This window comes from Serinus canaria, chromosome 2 (assembly GCF_022539315.1).
Source record: "Serinus canaria isolate serCan28SL12 chromosome 2, serCan2020, whole genome shotgun sequence".
NCBI lineage: Eukaryota > Metazoa > Chordata > Aves > Passeriformes > Fringillidae > Serinus > Serinus canaria.
The window spans coordinates 21469435-21487537 of NC_066315.1; the positions used below are offsets into that span (position 1 = coordinate 21469435).

An 18103-nucleotide genomic window follows, 5' to 3' on the forward strand; every position below is an offset into this window, starting at 1 on the left:
AGATCCTAGAGCAGGCCCAAGGATGGATGGAGAGATGCACCACCAAAGGGACTGCAAGGATGCTGAGGTTATGCAGGGAGAAAATCAGGAGGTCCAAAGCCTTGCAGTGTAATCTGACTTAAAGGACAATGCTACAAGAAAGACATTGAGGTGCTGGACTGAGTCCAGGGGAGGACAACAAACCTGGTGAAGGGTCTGGAACACAAGTCTGATGAGGAGTGGCTGAGGGAGCTGGGGTTGTTTAGCCTGGAGGAAAGGAGGCTCAGGGGAGACCTTATCACTCTACAACTACCTGAAATGAGGTTGTGGCCATGTGGGGGTCTGCCTCTTCTCACAGCTAACGAGTGCTAGGACAAGGGGAAACTACCTCAAGGGGAGCTGTGCCAGGGGAGATTTAGATGGGATGTTAGGAAAAATCTGTTTACTGAATTGGAAGAGGCTCCCTTGGGAAGTAGTGGGGTCACCATCCCTGGAGGTATTGAAAGGATATGTAAATATGATGCCTAGGAACATGACTTAGTGGTGGGCTTGGCAGTGTAAGGTTAGTGATTGGACTGATCTTACAGGTCTTTTCAAATTTCTGTGACTTAGTAGGTGCTGCTCCTTAGAAGAGGAACAGCTGCAGTTTATTACTGTATGGTGAGGACTGGTGCTGTAAATGTAAAGTAAGGGAGGAGAAGAAAGCATGCCTTCAAGTAGGATTTTAGGAATACATTTCACATACCAACAGTATCTCTGAAATGCCCTGACTTTGCTATGTCACTGCTCCTGAGTAATCCTGTTGAGTTCAGGTCTGTTCAAGTCAGTGGTAAACAGGATCTGAGCCATAGCCTGTTAGCTGTGAGTACATGTTCTCATGATGAGGCTGTGGATCTCATGGCTGGCTAAATGCTGTGTGTGTGCTGATAGGTTGTTGTCTCTTGTGTTATGGAATGCAGGGTATCAGTTGAGATGGAGTGGTTCCGTGCATTTCTCTAAATATTATGATGAGACAGTCATTAGTCTGAATGTAGTCTATGAGAATGAGAAGTAGTGTAAACTAATAATACTAATTTTTTCAGCATTTTTAAAAAGCTTCTTGTTCCATTTACATAATTATGAGGAAATACATGATGTGAATTAAGTGTAGTTTACAGAACTATCAGGAAAGCTAGCAATGTAACAGTTTTTTTGTTTTTTTTTTTTCTCCTCCTCCCTCAAAAGATGAAGTTATAACTTCACATGGTGCAATTGAACCAGATAAGGACAATGTCCGCCTAGAGCCATATTCTTTGCCCCAAGGTTTTATGTGGGACACATTGGATCTTAGCAATGCTGAAGTTGTAAGTAGAACAATTTTTATATGTATCCCAAATAATTCAAGTTTTTTTTTTTATTGATATGTGGATAAGTCTTTGGATTTTTTTGTGTATGTTTTCAGCTGAAGGAGTTATACACACTATTAAATGAGAATTACGTAGAAGATGATGATAATATGTTTAGGTTTGATTATTCACCTGAATTTCTTCTGTGGTGAGTAGCAAGTTCCACATTCTGATCTGGCTGGAGTGCAGTGAAGGGTGTTTTTATTACATCTTCTTAGGCAGTAATTTGTAATTATTTCTGTCATCAATTCTAGGGCATTGCGTCCTCCAGGCTGGTTACCGCAATGGCACTGCGGGGTTAGAGTGTCTTCAAACAAAAAACTGGTAGGATTCATAAGTGCCATCCCTGCAAATATTCGTATTTATGACAGGTAAAATGCACCAGTACTTTTGTTTTTGTTAAAGAATAATGCCACAAAACAAACCTTAAACTAGTATCCATTGCTATAGAGAACTTAAAAATAGAGAACAAAGTGAAGAGCACCAATATTTATTTAAGGAATTTTCTTAGTGATGAATGGTACAGATAATGCCATACAATATTCTGACCCTGCTGAAAAGCATTTATAGATGATCAGCTGGGCTTCTTGGCCAAGTCTACATACACTGATAAACATAAAGCATTGTGACTCCACAAAGCATTGCCTGGATGCTATACTGCATCTTATAGTCAAGTGATGAGTTAAGTCTTGATAGAGCTCTGGTAAAGGAGTGTTGCAAATCTCTTGGAGATAGCTTGCATATTGCAGTTTATCATTGCAGTCACATAGGCTTAGATTAGTGTTCCTTGCAGATGTACTTTGTCACAGGCAAGTTTACTTAACTTCAAATTCTTCTGTCACAGTATGGAAAACTGTAATTATAAAAATGGAAACATGCAGTGTGTAACTCTCTTTAATTTTTCCACTACCTAATGTCTTTTTAGTGTGAAGAAAATGGTAGAAATCAATTTTCTGTGTGTCCATAAGAAACTGAGGTCTAAACGGGTGGCACCGGTATTGATTCGGGAAATAACCAGAAGAGTAAACTTGGAAGGAATTTTTCAGGCTGTTTACACTGCTGGGGTGGTACTTCCCAAACCTGTGGCCACTTGCAGGTAACCTAGGTGATGTTCTAATATTAATAATGTTGATGTTCTTAATAATTTTTAGGAAAATTTAACGTAATTGTCTAAAAACAGTAAAAAGCATAAAATTCAAAGCTATTAAATGTTGTGGCCTTGACTAACCTGAAGGCCTGAGTGTTTGTCAGTGTTGGTTATTTTGGTGTTGGGGCATTTTATCCCCTCTTCTCTCCCAGTGCCTTGGATAAAACAGCTCCTTGGACTAAAATTTAATTTGTGGTTTGTTTAGCATACTTTAAATAGACTAACAGATGTTTCTGTTGACTGTCTGGTGGCAGCCATGCTAGCAATGACAACATTGTATACCTGTGTTTTACAAGTGGCCTGTGTCCCTGCTGGGACACTTCCCTGTTAACCTGGTTGCTTGCCAGAGACGGCAGAGCATTTCTGGTAATTGTATGATTTGTTTTTTTTGAAATACTTTCTTTCACCTTTCTGGAGAAAGGAGGACTTTATTGGCATTTGATAAATACAAGTACACTACCATGTAGGAAGAGTTACAGTCAAATATAATTTCATTTGCTTGGAATGGATTTTATTTTTACTTGGAAAAGTTCAATTCCTGAACTCTTAGTCCAGCTGTTTAGACTTCTGGAGGACAGAGTACCTTTTGATTTGAAATTGCTTTGTACCTATCAACACCAAAGATCCTGTAAGTTTCTGTAAGGAATGATGGGGGTGGGGGGGGAATAAAAAGCTTTGCTGTGTTAGAATAACCAGAGATGCTCAGTTGCACAATGATCTCCCAGGAAGGGAGAGCTGCTTCAAAAAAGATGCTCAGACATGAGCGGAGGGTCCTGTCTGCACAAGAAAATAAATGTTGCTATGTATGTGTGGTGAGTTTTTCAGGGCTATGACAAATGCTAAAATGTTTAGCCCTGTGGTTATTCATTCTGTATCAAAAAGCATTTGCTTAGATTGAAAATACTGTGATAGCAGGCTTGTTTTAAAAACTATTACTCAGATACAGCTTTTCCTTAATTTTTTTGTTGTTGTTCTTAATCAGCCTTCTTATAGACATAGTACAGGCTTACTTAGAAACAAATTTATAGAGTTGAAAAGGAGAAAGCAAGAAAGCAGAGCAATGGATGCAAGTGTTGCTGGCACTTAAAATACTATTTAAATTTGTGATTTCGTTGTATTTCCAGGTATTGGCATCGATCACTAAATCCCAGAAAATTGGTGGAGGTGAAATTTTCACATTTGAGTAGAAACATGACTCTACAAAGAACAATGAAGCTCTACAGACTTCCTGATGTAAGCAGTATGACTTCTAGAGAATCCCCACAGTTATTGTGAGGCCCAAAATAACCTTCCATCTGTCCCTGACAGCACAGGCTTTTCTGTGTAAAGGCAGTGCATGCAGGACATTAAAAAAATAATCTCTGGTTGATGAAAAGAACCTTAAGGGCTATACTAAACAGAAGAGACTATTGCTGGAAATCTGGATCTCTATGGAGAAAATACAAATTTTAACCTAAAATCCTTAAACAAAGGAAAAAAAATAACCAGAAAGCTTGACTTCACAAACATGTGGGATTGAGTTGAAGATGCATAAGACTATTCTCGGTATGTTTAATCTGATAAGAGATTACTGGAACAGAAAATCAACAGTTCATGTCATCAAATTCTCAGAGAAGTCCATCAGCAACTTGGCTGAATACAATTGTACTGTTGATTCCACTCTAATTCACATTTTTTTCTGTACTGTCAGAGAGTGTTGTTTTGCATTGAGCAGGCTCAGTAAAAACCTCTTCAGAATGTTGTGCACTGTTAGTTTGCATGGTCCAGTAAAAAGCAAGTACTCTGGCATAGCTAGGTTAGTAAAATATTTTTTCCTCATGTTTTCAGCTAATAGTTAGGCTTGCAAAAAGCCTTAGGGTGTATTTCCATGGCAGGGCAAGTCACTGTAAATGCTACGTACTGTTAAAAAATCTCATTGCTGTAAATAATAGCCTGTAGAATTTAGACTGAGGTTTATAGCTGAAAACAATTTATTTGCTTGTAAAAGCTACCTTTTTTGAAGGGATTGTAGAGAATCCCTTACCTGTACCTTATCAGTAAACCTGTCTTTATTTAAACAAACCCTCTCTTTTGGTTAAAAACAATACTTTTTTCCATCACTCACAGTATTTATAATGATTTATCTGATTTTGGAGATTTGTGTCTGTTGCTTTATTTGACTTGCTGCTGCAGATTCTCTTGGTGCTCAGATATCTGAGCAGCAGGCTGAGCAGCTCTTGGAGTAAAGCTCGTGCCATGCCTTGATCCGTCCTCCTGCTGCTGTCGGAGAGCCTCGTTTCCTGCTCTGCCTGGTGCCACCTGTGCCTGCACATGCAGCTTCTCCCTTGCAGGGCAGCAGTTAGAACCAAATTAATTGGGTTTTAATGTTGGGCAGCTAAATATAGCTTCCATCAAATCTTGAAGGCATTTTTAACAGTCTGAAGAGTGTAATATAAAATTTCAAGTGTAGGTTTTGGTGGCAACTCTAGTAACATTGCTTATGGAAACAACTGAGGAAGTGATTAAAACATAAGGATCTGACTTGTAGTACCAAAGTTGTAACTACAGAGAATCATTAGAAATAGCAGTTATATCCTGATCATTTTCCTTTATCATAAACCCAAGTTACAATAGAAAAGTGAACTATGGAAAATAAGTAATGTGTCATTATCTCATCCATAAAATATAGCTAAGGCAAACATACACTGTACATAGAAGTGCAAGTAGAAGATAGGTGATCTGAAAATCAGCTTTTAAAACTAAGTGATGTAGGAGTCCCTATACCTCAGAATTTTTGTTATTTTTGGGTGGGATTTGGGAGCTTCTCAGTAGAAAATAAAGATTTAATCTTTGTTCTGATGTTTTCTCTTTAGGTCTTGTGCTTTGGGTTTATTTGAAAGCCGTTTTTTTTTTTTTTTCTGAGAAAGGGATTAAGTGCTGTTGAGGATTTTTCTCCTCAGTTTCAGGCAGTTATAAACATTACTCTCAAACAAATTTGTCCATTCAGTCCATGCTAGCCTGTCCCTCAGCACCAAACACTGTTTCTTGCATTTTGACCTCTTTTCTTAACATCCTTGGAATATCATTGCCACTAGGAGCTCCCTTTAAGAGAATTAATCGTTCCTAATCACTTGAACAGCCTGAATTAAAAATGTTTTCAGGTGTAATAAATACTGTAATTAATAAATATCAACCTCCCTAAAGGCTGTGCATATACCTATAGATACAAAAAATAAAAGTGTTCTTTTCCTGAGAAGTAAAATTTGTTAGTATTTAGAGTCAGGACAGGAGTATGTTTGTTGTCTTTTCCTGACCAGCTGAGATCCTGATGCTGGACAGTCACATGATTATGTGCTCAGAGAAACAAATTTTAGCACAGTCCTGTACCCCTTCCCTCCCCTCTGGGATTGCAAATAGTCACTTACTGGTGATTCTGAGCATTACTGGGGGGAAAAATCTTCCACCCCAGCTGCTTTTCCTCCATCCTTCCTGTATGACAACCTTCTGGAATGAGAGCATTTAAAAATACAGATGATGTGCTGTTGTGGAGTCAAAATATAGTCCCAGGCTGCCTAGAAAAGCAGGAAGACTGAAATGTAATACACAGGCCAGAGCTGTGGCAAAATGTGCCTTGATTTCTCATCTGGCTGCTGACTCCCAGAGCACGTGAATAAGCAGCTCCCCCAGAGTAATGCCTTTTGGGCAAAGCATAATCAGCTACACTCATTTCAGGCTTCCAGTAATCAAGTCTCTACCTGGCTGCTCTTGCCATCGACTTCGCTATGATTAATGTGGTACGTGCCCAAGTATGCAGCTGAGGCAGATGAGGCAGGATAAATGAGCACTGAAGAGAGCAAGCATTAGCCTCCCCAAAAGGAATTATTCAGGAAGGCTGGCAAAAGATGGGAAGAAAACTTATCACTTTCGCTTGTTTAAACAATAATTGCATAATACTAGAAAGTAATTATTTCCTTTTCTGATGTTTAAAGTTAGAAAAATATTTGTTGAAATAGGTTTTTAATTTCAGGCAGCTATAAGTTATGAGAAGCTTTCTTGTTACCAGAATAGCAGTTGTGCCTGTAGAGAAGGTTGTTAGCAAGGAAGTTTACAAGTGCTAAAAATAGTTAGAATCTTTTTTGTTAATTTAATTTATAATTAAACTCAATCAGCTGACATTGATGTATGGCTTGACTGTAATTTCCATAAGTTTGAATTGCATGTGTTCTTGTCTTGAGATAACTTCTGATATGCAAGTTTCTTTGTTTTGTTTCAGTGTCTGGGCCCCACGTAGTTTAGAAGAAGATAAGAAATAGATTGACCTAAAAAAAAAAAATACAAACTGCACAAAGTGTAGGCAGTTGGTGATGGTATGTCTTTCTCTGGAGAAATGAAGCTGTTTCAATAATGAAATTAAAAGATTGAAGTGCCCCAGACTGTCCCAATAATTAGAAGAGAGGGAATTCTGATTGAAAGCCATTTGTAAAATAGCATAATGAATTAGGTGCCTGGGATAAAGTAGGCTAATAATGAGTGCATTATAGCAAGTGGAGTGACTCTGCAACCTACTTTCAGCCTTTGCTGTGTGTGCAGTTTTCCTTTTAACATCCTAACATTTACTTTTCTTTTTTTTCACTAAGGCCACAAAGACTTCAGGTTTGAGACCAATGGAACAAAAAGATACTAAAGCAGTACAAGAATTAATCAATACTTACTTGAAACAGTTTAATCTTGCTCCTGTGATGGATGAAGAAGAGGTGGCCCACTGGTTCCTGCCTCGGGATCATATTATTGACACTTATGTGGTAGAGGTAAAATATGCACTAATGTGTATTAATGTGAGTGAGTGTCCCTCAGTAGTTCAGAACACTCTGCACTCAGAGTGCCAGACAGTAGTTCATATCAGCATCAAGTTTTGGAAATGCAGGCAATATGAAATACGTGTGTTAAAGGTAGAATTTGATACCATGAGTACAAGCTTTTTTCTTTGTATTACATTCTCTTAATAAGAAAATGTTTGCCTGTGATAAACTGCAGTGCTCTTATAATAGGATATCTTAAAAAAGAATAGTGAAATATCAGAACATCACTATCTTGACAAGAACCCTACATATTTTAAGATCAACTTTTCCACCTGCATTTCTTGATTCTTTTCTACAGAGGTATGACATGATATTAAGCAGTGGTCTTCAAACCTCCTTTTCTAGAAAAATGGAAAAAAAGATTCCATGACTGAGATAAGGATTTGGTTTGGATTTGCTTTCATTCTCTCAGGTGTACACATTTCTGCCATACACCATTACAAAATTCTGTTTTAAAAAAAACTGATTTTAGAGGCACCTGTTGGGGGAATTATATTTTTGGTGGTTTGCTTTTTTATTACATACTGGGAAAAGTGGTTTTTTTCCAGTAAAAGAATGTGTGTATGTATGTGTATGAATTTTTATATATATATATATATATATATATATATACATCTACCACCCCCACCCTCCAGAGAGTTGGCTTTTCTCAAAATAAGGAGTGCAGGAATAGGAGTGCATTTGAATTGGAAATCTCCCAGACTTGTTTGGAATAGGTGCACTAAAGCTAGTGGAAAGATACACCCTTCTCTTTGAGTCCATACAAAATCTGTTGTAGACAGCATATTTAGGCAGTGTATTACTTTGCTTAAAGTGATAATGTTATTTTAAATGATCAGGACTAACATCCGTAAACATTCTCCTCATAGAAAAGCCTAGGTTGTGAAGTTCAGTGTTCCCACACTGTAACCTGAATTTGTGCAGGAGCCTCAGCTGAGTTAGGAAACCTAGAGCTGCTGCAGATGAGTGCTCCTGCCCATCAGTTTTTATTGTCCAAACTTAGCTTTCTGCTTTGTAGTGGGTCTAGTGATCATTGGACTTTTCCATGGTCTAATTTATAGTCCCACCTTCTTTTTCCACTCCCTCTTCTCCCTGTCCTCTGCCCTGCTTCCTGAGTAGGTTTTTGCTTGCTTTGTTAGTTGAAGCCTACAGGAGAGTTCACAAGCACCAGGATTAGCATGAATGATATTAACAGTGCCATACTAACTAGACAGCACAGTCTTCACTTACTTGTTTTATGCTGTCTCTTGGACTAGTTTTACTATACAAAATGTAGGTTTGTTAGCACTTAAAATCTTTTTAAGACCTGTGTGACCTGGAGACGCTACTATCAGACTTTTAAGTCATCTTTGTAATGTGCAGATCTAAGACCTTAAAATACTCTGTATAATTTATGAGTTAATATTTTTGTCATCCTTACTGAATTTAGTGAGTGACTCAATAACTTTTCTGTTCCTTGTAGTTAGTATTACTCTACTACAGAATCTGTACCTGCTATAAGACAAAAGCTTTTTTGCATGTGGTATGTTCAACTGTTTTACATTTTACTGTAGAAGTACTATTAATTTAAGGAGCCATGTGAGGTCCTTCATTGAACTCTAATTTGTGGTTACTAGTCATTCAAAAATAAAGCAAACAAGCAAGAAGAAGTATTTGTGTGTTTCCATTACCTTATTTGCTTGGAGACACTCTGGGGAGTTTTTATTAATATGCTTTGTATACTAGCACAGTATATTTTTTTCTCTGTTTTTAGAAAGATGAGAAAAATATTCTTTGATGTGAATGTCATCAGGTTTTTTAAATATCTGTAATATTTTAAGAATATTTTATTAAAAATTAGTTCAGTCAGAAAAAACTTTGATACTTTCAGTTGAAATCTGCTTTGTTAGCTTTGTCCATAGAAAACTACTACTATGACAATTGTTTGTGAAAATGTTAGTGGTATAATAGACTAGAAAAATCTAAAGGTTTATTTCCTCTTAGCTAAGACTAGCTGCTCTACCATAGTACTTACAGTACACAAACCTTGCTGCATTTATTGCTTTCTGTAGAACTGCCACATTAGCCTAACCAGTAACTGATTACTTATTAATGGACTTTTTTGTTTTGGTTTGGTTTTTTTATAGGGTTCAAATGGTATTTTAACAGACTTCCTCAGTTTCTACACATTACCTTCAACAGTGATGCATCATCCTGTTCATAAAAGCCTCAAAGCTGCCTATTCCTTTTACAATATTCATACAGAGACTCCCCTGTTGGACTTAATGAATGATGCACTCATTATAGCTAAATTGGTAAGTTGGAGGTTGGGTTTTTTCTGCTTCATTCACAAAAGTATTCCTAGGAGTAGTGGCAAGGTAAGAACTGGAGTAATTTATCCACGCCAGTGCATTTACAGCACAGAGTGCAGTTTATGAAACATATACAATGTATCAAAATACAAAGCAGTATGCTTGTTTTTCCTTTTTACTTTGAGTGATGCTGGGGAATGACAAATGCATAAAGTATTTGCAATAGCTTGAACTGTGGATATACCCAAGAGCACACTGATGACCATAGTCACTAAGTATCACAAGAATGAAAAGTATCACTAAAATAATTTCTGCTGGAGATGAATTAATAAGTGCTATCAAATACATTTTGCATTTTTAAATTATTTTTTATTCCTAAAAAGATGTAGAAATTTATTTATGTGAGCTTTATCATGTTATCTTTGCTCCCTGTAAAGCTCTGTAGATCATGTCATGGTGTAGCTTTTAAGCATACCCTTAGGTATGGAATTATACTGATTGATGTTTGGTTGAATGGAAGGGAAAAGTCTATAAATGAAGTTCTTAGAAGAATTTTGAGAGCTTAGTACTGTCTAATGAAAAGCTATCTCTCAGCTCTTAGTGACTGTGGTTTCATGGAAGTGCAGTGCTAACCAATGGCACATGCCAGCACTCTGACTTTGCAAAGACCTGTTTGCCCTGGTGGTTCAAAGCACTGCACAGGCTTCATGTGGTCCATAGCACCTGCTTTGCCACCATTCCCAGCAGGCTGCAGGCACAGGAATGTTGTCTGCTCCTCCTTCCTGCCCTGCTGGTGGTGTTACAGCCTCCAGGGGGGTACCCTGGCAGGCTGTGCTCTGAGCTGCCTGCACCTGCCACAGAGGTTTCTGTGCTGGTTCTGGATGAAGCCAGTGCTGATCTGCAGAGGCTGTTCAGACTTCAGGCTGCATGAAAGCAACCACACAATCTTCAGCCTGTCTGCCCCAGCCATGTTCATGCAGCATTGCAGCTGAGCTGCCATCTGTGATGGGAACTGCTTGCTGAGGCTTGTTAACCTAGAAGCAGTTCAGGAACTATTTTTCAGGGAAAACTTCTAGATAGTTCTGGGAAATATCATTATTCAGGCTCCAGAATGATCCAAAAGGAAGTTCAAAGACAGATTTTGAGAAGCTAGTGTAATTATCAGGAGTGGCTAAAAATACTGGTTAAATAATACTGGTTAATACTGGCTAAAAATTCCACTTTAAAGTCAAAGTGGAAAAGGGTTAGTCTGGGTTAGAAGTGTGGCACAGGGAGCTGTGTGTCTGGCCATTCTCTAGGCTGTGTGTCTGGCCATTCTCTCTGCAGTGGGTGGAGGAGGCAGTTCCATGCTCTGACTCCAAGGCTTTGCACCTTTGCCTGCATAAGTTTCTCTCTCAATGTAACATGCAGCTCTTTCCTTTTGAGCTGATCATCCTATATCCCTTGCAATACTGGGATTTAGACACCTGTGGATTTCTGAAGCACCTGCTGGACCTATAATGCATCATTAGATGCCTAATTATAGTTGCAGATCTGGCAGTTGAGTTTTATGTGAGGAGAGGTAAGGCAATGGAGGAGAGATGATAAGGCAGTCCTAGTCACAGCCTTTGTTTACAAACATAGTGGGTCTGGCTGGGATGGAGTTAACTTTGTTCCTTGCAGCCCATATGGTGCTGCACTTTCTCACTGAAGCAGTGCTGATAACACACCAGTGTTTTGGTTGTTACTGAACAGTGCTTGCACAGCCTCAAGGCTTTCTCTGTCCCCTGCAGTGAGGAGGCTGAGGGTGGACAAGAAGTTGGGAGGGGACATAGCCAGGACAGGTGACCCCTACTGACCAAAGAGATCTTCCACACCATGTGATGCTCTGCTCCACAATAATGGCTGAAGGAAAGGAGGAGGAAGGGAGGATGCTTCCAGTGATAGCATTTATGTTCCCTAACAATCATTATGCATGCTGAGATCTTGCTTCCCAGAAAGTGGTTTGACATCTGTCTGACAGTGGGAAGTAGTGAATGTATTCTTCTTTTTGCTTCCCTTGTGCCTTCAGCTTTTGCTTTCTCTGTTAAATTGTCATTATTTCAATTCACAGGACATCTTACCTTCCTTCTATTTTCTCCCCATGCTGTTGGAGAGGAGTAAAGCAAAGGTTGTGTGGGTGTTTGGCCCTTGTCTGGGGACAGCCCACCACAGTCTCCTTTCTGTACTTTAATTCCAAATCATGGGTTTTGGAGGTACAAATTCAGCTCAGCAAATTGGTTTAAGGATTTGCCTGCCAGCTAATGTTTATTTTTATCTTCATACCACACTATATAAAATAATTTAGAATTAGTTTGGCAGTTACAGGACAAAACACCTGACCTTCAAAGTAAAACTCAAAATTTATAATACATAGAACTTAGGTTCTATGTATTCTGCATGGACAGAGAGTGAGATTTTGTATCAGGATAATCCCTCTAAAATCCCTGCATATTTTACTGTTGAAACTGACACAAAGTCTCTAGATCTAGAACACAGGGAAGAAATTCTATTCTGAGTCTGGTTAAGTGGTCTGTCAGAGCTGTGGAGAAAGTACCTTGAAACAGAAACCTTTTCATCCCTCTCAGAAGATTCTAACCTGAAACTAATCTGCTGATATTTAGATACTGAATTAAAACTACATCTGTAGAGTTTTGTTTGAATTTTGAGTGTTTAATTGCACAGTTTAGTGTGCTTGATCTAGAGTGTGTCTCTATTCTCCCCCACTTCCCTTCCTGCCTTCTGAGATTGCTGTTAATGTTACTTACTTACTTGGAATATTTCAAAATTTACTTTCAATGCCAAATGTCAAATACTGCCACCTCATTTGTCTTATTTCTGCATGTTTTTCACAGCACATTTAACTTAGCATGGTGTCTTCTGCACACAGAATGATCTTTGTGTAAGGTAGCAGGAAACCTTACTAAACTCAGTGTCTGTGCTTTGTAGCTTTCTTTTAAATAGTCCTGCTGAAGAGCTTAAGTGCTCTTTTTCTTCAAACCCCCTTTTTCCTAATATGGGGTGCTTATTTAAAAGAAAAAAAAAATCTTTTTTTTTTTTTTTTTACTGAGTCAAGAATGTTCCTTGCCCCATCTTCTTGTGCTTAAGTAATTGAGCATTATTGTTTTGTACCTTTTATCTTAAAAGTGTATCATGTCCTGCTGGTGCTGTACCTTTGTGCTGTTAAGACTCGAGGAGCTTAGGTCAGACTCACTTGTAGTTAATTGCAAATAAACTGCAAAGAAATGGATTTTATTTCCACACCCCCAAGCAAATTCACCTCTCCGTATGTGATGATTATTGCTGCAATGCCTTACCAAAGGCATTAGGTTGCTTGTTAAGAGTTCCCAGTAAGGAGAAAGGATTTGAGTATATGTTGATGGAGAAAAAACTCTTGAGACTGATTTGGCCGTGTGTCTCTTTGTGGTGAATTTGGGAGGTTTATGAAAAGAGGAGTTGGTAGAGGGTGTATAAGTAAGGGAGGGAGAATCACATAAAAGATTTGAGTTCTAAAGAGAATAGTATTTCAGAAAAGGACTAAATCACAAAAATATGTTTATCATTAACAGAATGATAAATCACTGAGAAACATTGTAACTGTATTTATGCAGCTTCAACTAGAATAGGCCATATGTGTCAAAACACTGTATGTGACTGTAAAAAATGCATGTCTGTAAGGATAAAATAATGGAAAATGCTTTAGGGACTCTTCAGATATTAGGCCCTGAAAATGGCTTTAAAATTCATACCCTTTAGGAGCTAATTTTCAAGCAGTTGTGCATTATACTTTAGTTTTTATTGAGAAAATGTCATCTTGTGGGTACTAATTAAAAGGCAATATTTATTCCATTGTATTTTTTCCTTTTAATTAGCCAAAGTCTCTTGGATACTGTGTGCCACTCTGTAAAGTATCATTTGTGTGTCATTTGAACATTTCAAAAGTAAAATTTCAAAAATGTTTTTTTGTTGCCAGAAAGGATTTGATGTGTTCAATGCACTAGACTTAATGGAAAACAAAACATTCCTGGAAAAACTCAAGTTTGGGATTGGAGATGGAAATTTGCAGTATTATTTGTACAACTGGAGATGTCCAGGCATGGAATCGGAAAAGGTAAGGGAGAAAAATGAGTTCCTGAATTCCATTAGATGTAATGGTACATTATTTTACACTGGCCAACAATGGGCAGAAGTTTTAAAAATACTGTAATTGGCCCTGTTTATGATCCATAATTGAGATGCAGGAGACTGTTGATGTTTAGCTTTACTGCCACACTTGAACTAAAATACTGTGGTTTTTCTTCTTCCTTTAGGTTGGCCTTGTATTACAATGAGAACGCTTATGTTTTTAGAACTCTTGAGGTCATCGTTTGAGTTAATTTGATCTCCATAACTCTTGAAATGGTCTTGTTCAAGAGGAGTAAAAGCACAACGTCAGTGATACTGAAATTGTCCATTAAATCTGATCAATGAAGACATCCACATGTGACCAAATTTATGCATTTTCAGATAGATCAGCCGGTTCATGAAACTCTTCTATTGTCCACGAAAATAAAAAAGCACATTCATTTAAGTTTCAAAGCTTAGCTTGCACCTGGATGAGAAGAAGGTATTTTTTTCCACTCTGTAGAAAAGACTGTTTTGTATAAACTGAACTTCAGTGGTGGATTAGGGTACAAAAATAATTGCTATTATGTGGATGAACTGCTGCATTTCTATTTATTAAGTGGTGATGTATGTATGTCGGTGTAACAGAATGAAGGATACAAACTGGAGTATCTTTGCTTATTTACTTAACATGGATATCATCATTTGGGGGAAAATCATGAAGTATGATACCTTTGTAGCTCTATGAAAGTCCTGGATGTTTTTGTAACTGGAGCAGTATGACAGTGTACTGGTTTAACTAGTGCATATGTTTCTCCATAAGCAACGCTGCCAAATCAATAAAAAATACAGATTTGTACTTTGATCTTCACTAGATCAGTGGATTGATTTAACAGTATCGCACTGTTCAGTGCAGGTGTTATCTATGTTGCCAGAATGATAATACATTACTGTACTTAATTTACAGTTGTGGCACAATACCTTAGTTTTTCCTCAGTAGAATAACATCAGCCTGTGTGTAAAACTAAGAATTTTAGTAGTGCTATCAGGATATTTATAGTTTGAATGTTTTCAACGCTTCTGCGAAATTGCACATATTCCTTTGTCTACTCTGATTTCCTATGAAGTCTGTAATTCTAATGAAAAGTACCTTGTGTAAATATGTATTCATAAATTGTTCCTGGTAGTGTTTTTATCCTGACTTTGGAACAAGAAGTTTTGCTATATATGTGGCTGGTAAGCAGAAGAGAAATGCTCTGCCCTCAGTCCTTGGAAGTCTCTGTACTGCACTTCCTGAAATGTAGAAGGGCTGATCTTTGTTGTTGGGTGGAGCTGTTTTAATTCCCTCATGAATGCTCCGCAATGGGAGTGGCTTCTGAAGCACTTTATATGCATTCCAGCATAGCGTCATAGCTAGAGATGATAGCAGTTCTTTCAGCTCATGGATGCTGCAGAAGCATGAGCACTGAGGAAATCTGTGTTAAGAAACTGTTCTAGCTGAAAGTGCCAAATTGTGGTAGTGAAGCCTCTGTGCTGTGAGCATCTTTTGAATGTGACTTGAATATCTCATGAAATACAAATGTCTAACTTTCCTTTTAAACATGCCTGTAATTCTGACAGCAGATTCTGCTGAAAGTTTAATTCTGTACATGAAGATAAATTTGTCTGTTCTTCATAACTGTTAGCCGTACCCACTACCTTGTAGCAGTGGGGTTTTTCTTTCTTCCCTCTCCTTTTCGACTGTGTGAATGGTTTGTGGTTTGGTTTCTTTTTCTTGTTGAATTGTGGTGAGAGAATTCTGCCCTAGAAACAGTGATAAACACTTTCCCTTACTGCATTATAGCTGATTAAAGCATTCGACCTCCTTCAAACAAAGGAAGGGACTGAACGTGGTTTGTTTGACCCCTGGCTGTGCAGGACCTCATGAATTTGAAAGGAGTTCACAGGAAATCTCACAGTGCAGTTGGGCTTTGCATCTCTGGCCACTCTTGATACCTCCCTCCTAGTAGCAGTCAAAACGGGTGGCGCAGAGACAGCTTGGACTCTGTGTGAGGCCTGAGCAGAATTAAGTGCCTGAAAATGTAATTGTTGGTAGTGATACCTGAAGTAACAAGAAGGATTTAATCTTGACCCCATCAAAGACTTAAGTTTTTATCTCCTAGAAGACAAGATGGTGCCTCCTTGGCAGGCATTTTCATGGAGCGCTCTGGGATGAGGTTCCCCAAGGAGCTCAGTGTGTTCTGCTTCAGCTCTTGAAGGCAGAGCCTCAGCAGTCCTCACTCAGGGCTGCCTGAGGTGAGGTGGGACAGCAGGGCATAGCTCTGTCCTCATAGCAAAGATACTTCCTTGCTGGGACAGCCCAGGTGAAGGATATGTTCATGTTCTCTGCCTTTCTTCTCCTCAAAAAACTGTGAGTGGAAGAAATGTTAGGCAGATAATTTCTCCTGTGAAATCAGAAGGCAGATCCTCCCAAGTACTGTCCTTTGTAAAACTGAGGCCATGATAGGACCAAGTATGTCCACGTAGAAGACAGACTTGAATGTGGGTTTCCTGCAGCCTGGCTTCTGCCTAAATCTTCAGGTTAGGGCACATGAAGGAAGGAGCATGGCCAGTCTTGTGCTCTCTTCTAGTAAAATAGTGCCATTTGCTTCTGAATCCAGGGCATAAACTTCTGTCTTGTCTGGCCCCCTCTGCATGCTCACTAGGGGGCTGGAGGGCAGAGACATGCTCCTGTAGAAGCTTTGCAGGACTGTAGCTGAGAGAGAAATTTATCAGCCAGAGCATGAGGGAAGCAGGCATCTAAGCCTGAGTGTTGGGGCAGCTCTTGAAGAGTTCTCTTCATGGACTTGTGTGTGTTAAGCATGGCCTCTTCTGTCCCTGCTGAGTGCTCTTCACTTGTAGTGTTTTGCCTAAGTATCACAGCATCAAGAGGACTTCAGTCTTGAAGGTGTCCCAGCTTGCACCCACATAAATAAGACTCCAGAGGTGAAAATTGTGGCAACTCACTTTGACTTCCTAAGCAGGTACTAAACAAAAGGTGAATATCTGTGTGATCTGTGTGAGGCCACTGTCAGGAGCTCAATAGGAGAGACCCTTGTTTCCAAAACTGAGCCTGTGTGCATTAGTCCTGCTATGAAGGTAAGACTCATCAGAACCTAATAGGTGTTTGCAAAGGCTTGGCAAATGTAAAGCTTGCTCTACCACCTTTTGCACCTGGCTTTTTAAACATCTGTTATTTCTTTCCCAAAGTAACTTCCTATCTACAGAGGGAAGCCAAATCCCTGAAGACAAAGACAGACCTGGGCAGGCAGTGAAGTGCTTGAAAGATGATTGCTGTGCTTATGTTCTTTACCAAAGCTAATCCTTATGCTCTGTCTAGACTTTTATGCTATGGTTAGCCAGCCTGGGAATGAAACACACTAGTGCTAGCATGCCTTCCAAGTTTTATGCACTCAGAAATCCAGAAAAAAGGACTTGTACAAACGATTGTGAAGCAAGTCAAAGAAATCTCACCTCTTCTTGAACCCTCAGACACGGACAAAAATTGTAGCATTTAAATGCTGTGTTTAAACTTCAAGGAGCATCATGACTACACAATCACTGCTCATTGCTATTGCCTGCCTTCATAGCTGGTATCATGAACTAAAGTAATCTCTAAATAAATTCAAAATACAGATGAGCTATTGGATGGCAGTGGAAGTCTGGATTAACAAATCTCTGAAAAATAATGTAAATTTTACCTTTTAAGGAACAACAAAAGTTACTCAGTTAAGGTATTTTATGCTTTCTTCTACAAGTAGGCTGCTGATTGCCTGAATTGCAGTGCTATTTCCATTCCTTCCTACCACCCAACTCCCTCATTAGGAAACTGTTCATTTTCTCCCTGTAAAATTAAAGGAAACTCAGAAATTACATTTTCAGTCTTGTAGCAGTTACAGTTCTCATCTACTTTATATGAAACAGTATATGGCTTATGTCAGTTTCCTGGGAAATAATGTTAGATTTCATTTAGAGATCTAATGGAGTTTAGGTTTACATTTCCTCACAGGATATGTGTTAATAGTTTGCATATGGAAGTATTTTTTTTAATACTGCAGCAGTAGTAATTTGGATTTGTATTTGGAAATAGCTTTTCCTTCAGCATACCATGCACCAGGTATCAGGTGGAACCCAAGTCTGCATACATTTGTGACCAAAACCAAGTTGTTCAGCATAACAAACTATAATAAGAGTTCAAAAGGGAAGTCTGCCTGTGCTATTTACTTGAACCCAGCTTTGAAAGACTTATACTGGCATGGACCTTTGTTTAAATAAACTTTCACTTTTGGTATTTATTTGTTT

At 38.6% G+C, this 18103-nt stretch overlaps 1 protein-coding gene across 2 annotated transcripts in view; it reads left to right on the forward strand.

The window, feature by feature from the left end:
• NMT2 (N-myristoyltransferase 2) overlaps positions 1-18096 on the forward strand; it is a 34769-nt gene extending 16673 nt beyond the window's left edge. For both annotated transcript variants that reach the window (XM_050971542.1, XM_050971543.1), the window contains 9 exons: positions 1204-1322; positions 1421-1512; positions 1619-1735; positions 2290-2460; positions 3636-3744; positions 7128-7298; positions 9476-9643; positions 13632-13769; positions 13969-18096. In XM_050971542.1, coding sequence (XP_050827499.1) covers positions 1204-1322; positions 1421-1512; positions 1619-1735; positions 2290-2460; positions 3636-3744; positions 7128-7298; positions 9476-9643; positions 13632-13769; positions 13969-13989 — 1106 coding nt within the window. In that variant the 3' untranslated portion in view covers positions 13990-18096. The remainder of the gene's footprint in view (positions 1-1203; positions 1323-1420; positions 1513-1618; positions 1736-2289; positions 2461-3635; positions 3745-7127; positions 7299-9475; positions 9644-13631; positions 13770-13968) is intronic.
• The last annotated feature ends 7 nt before the right edge of the window (positions 18097-18103 follow it).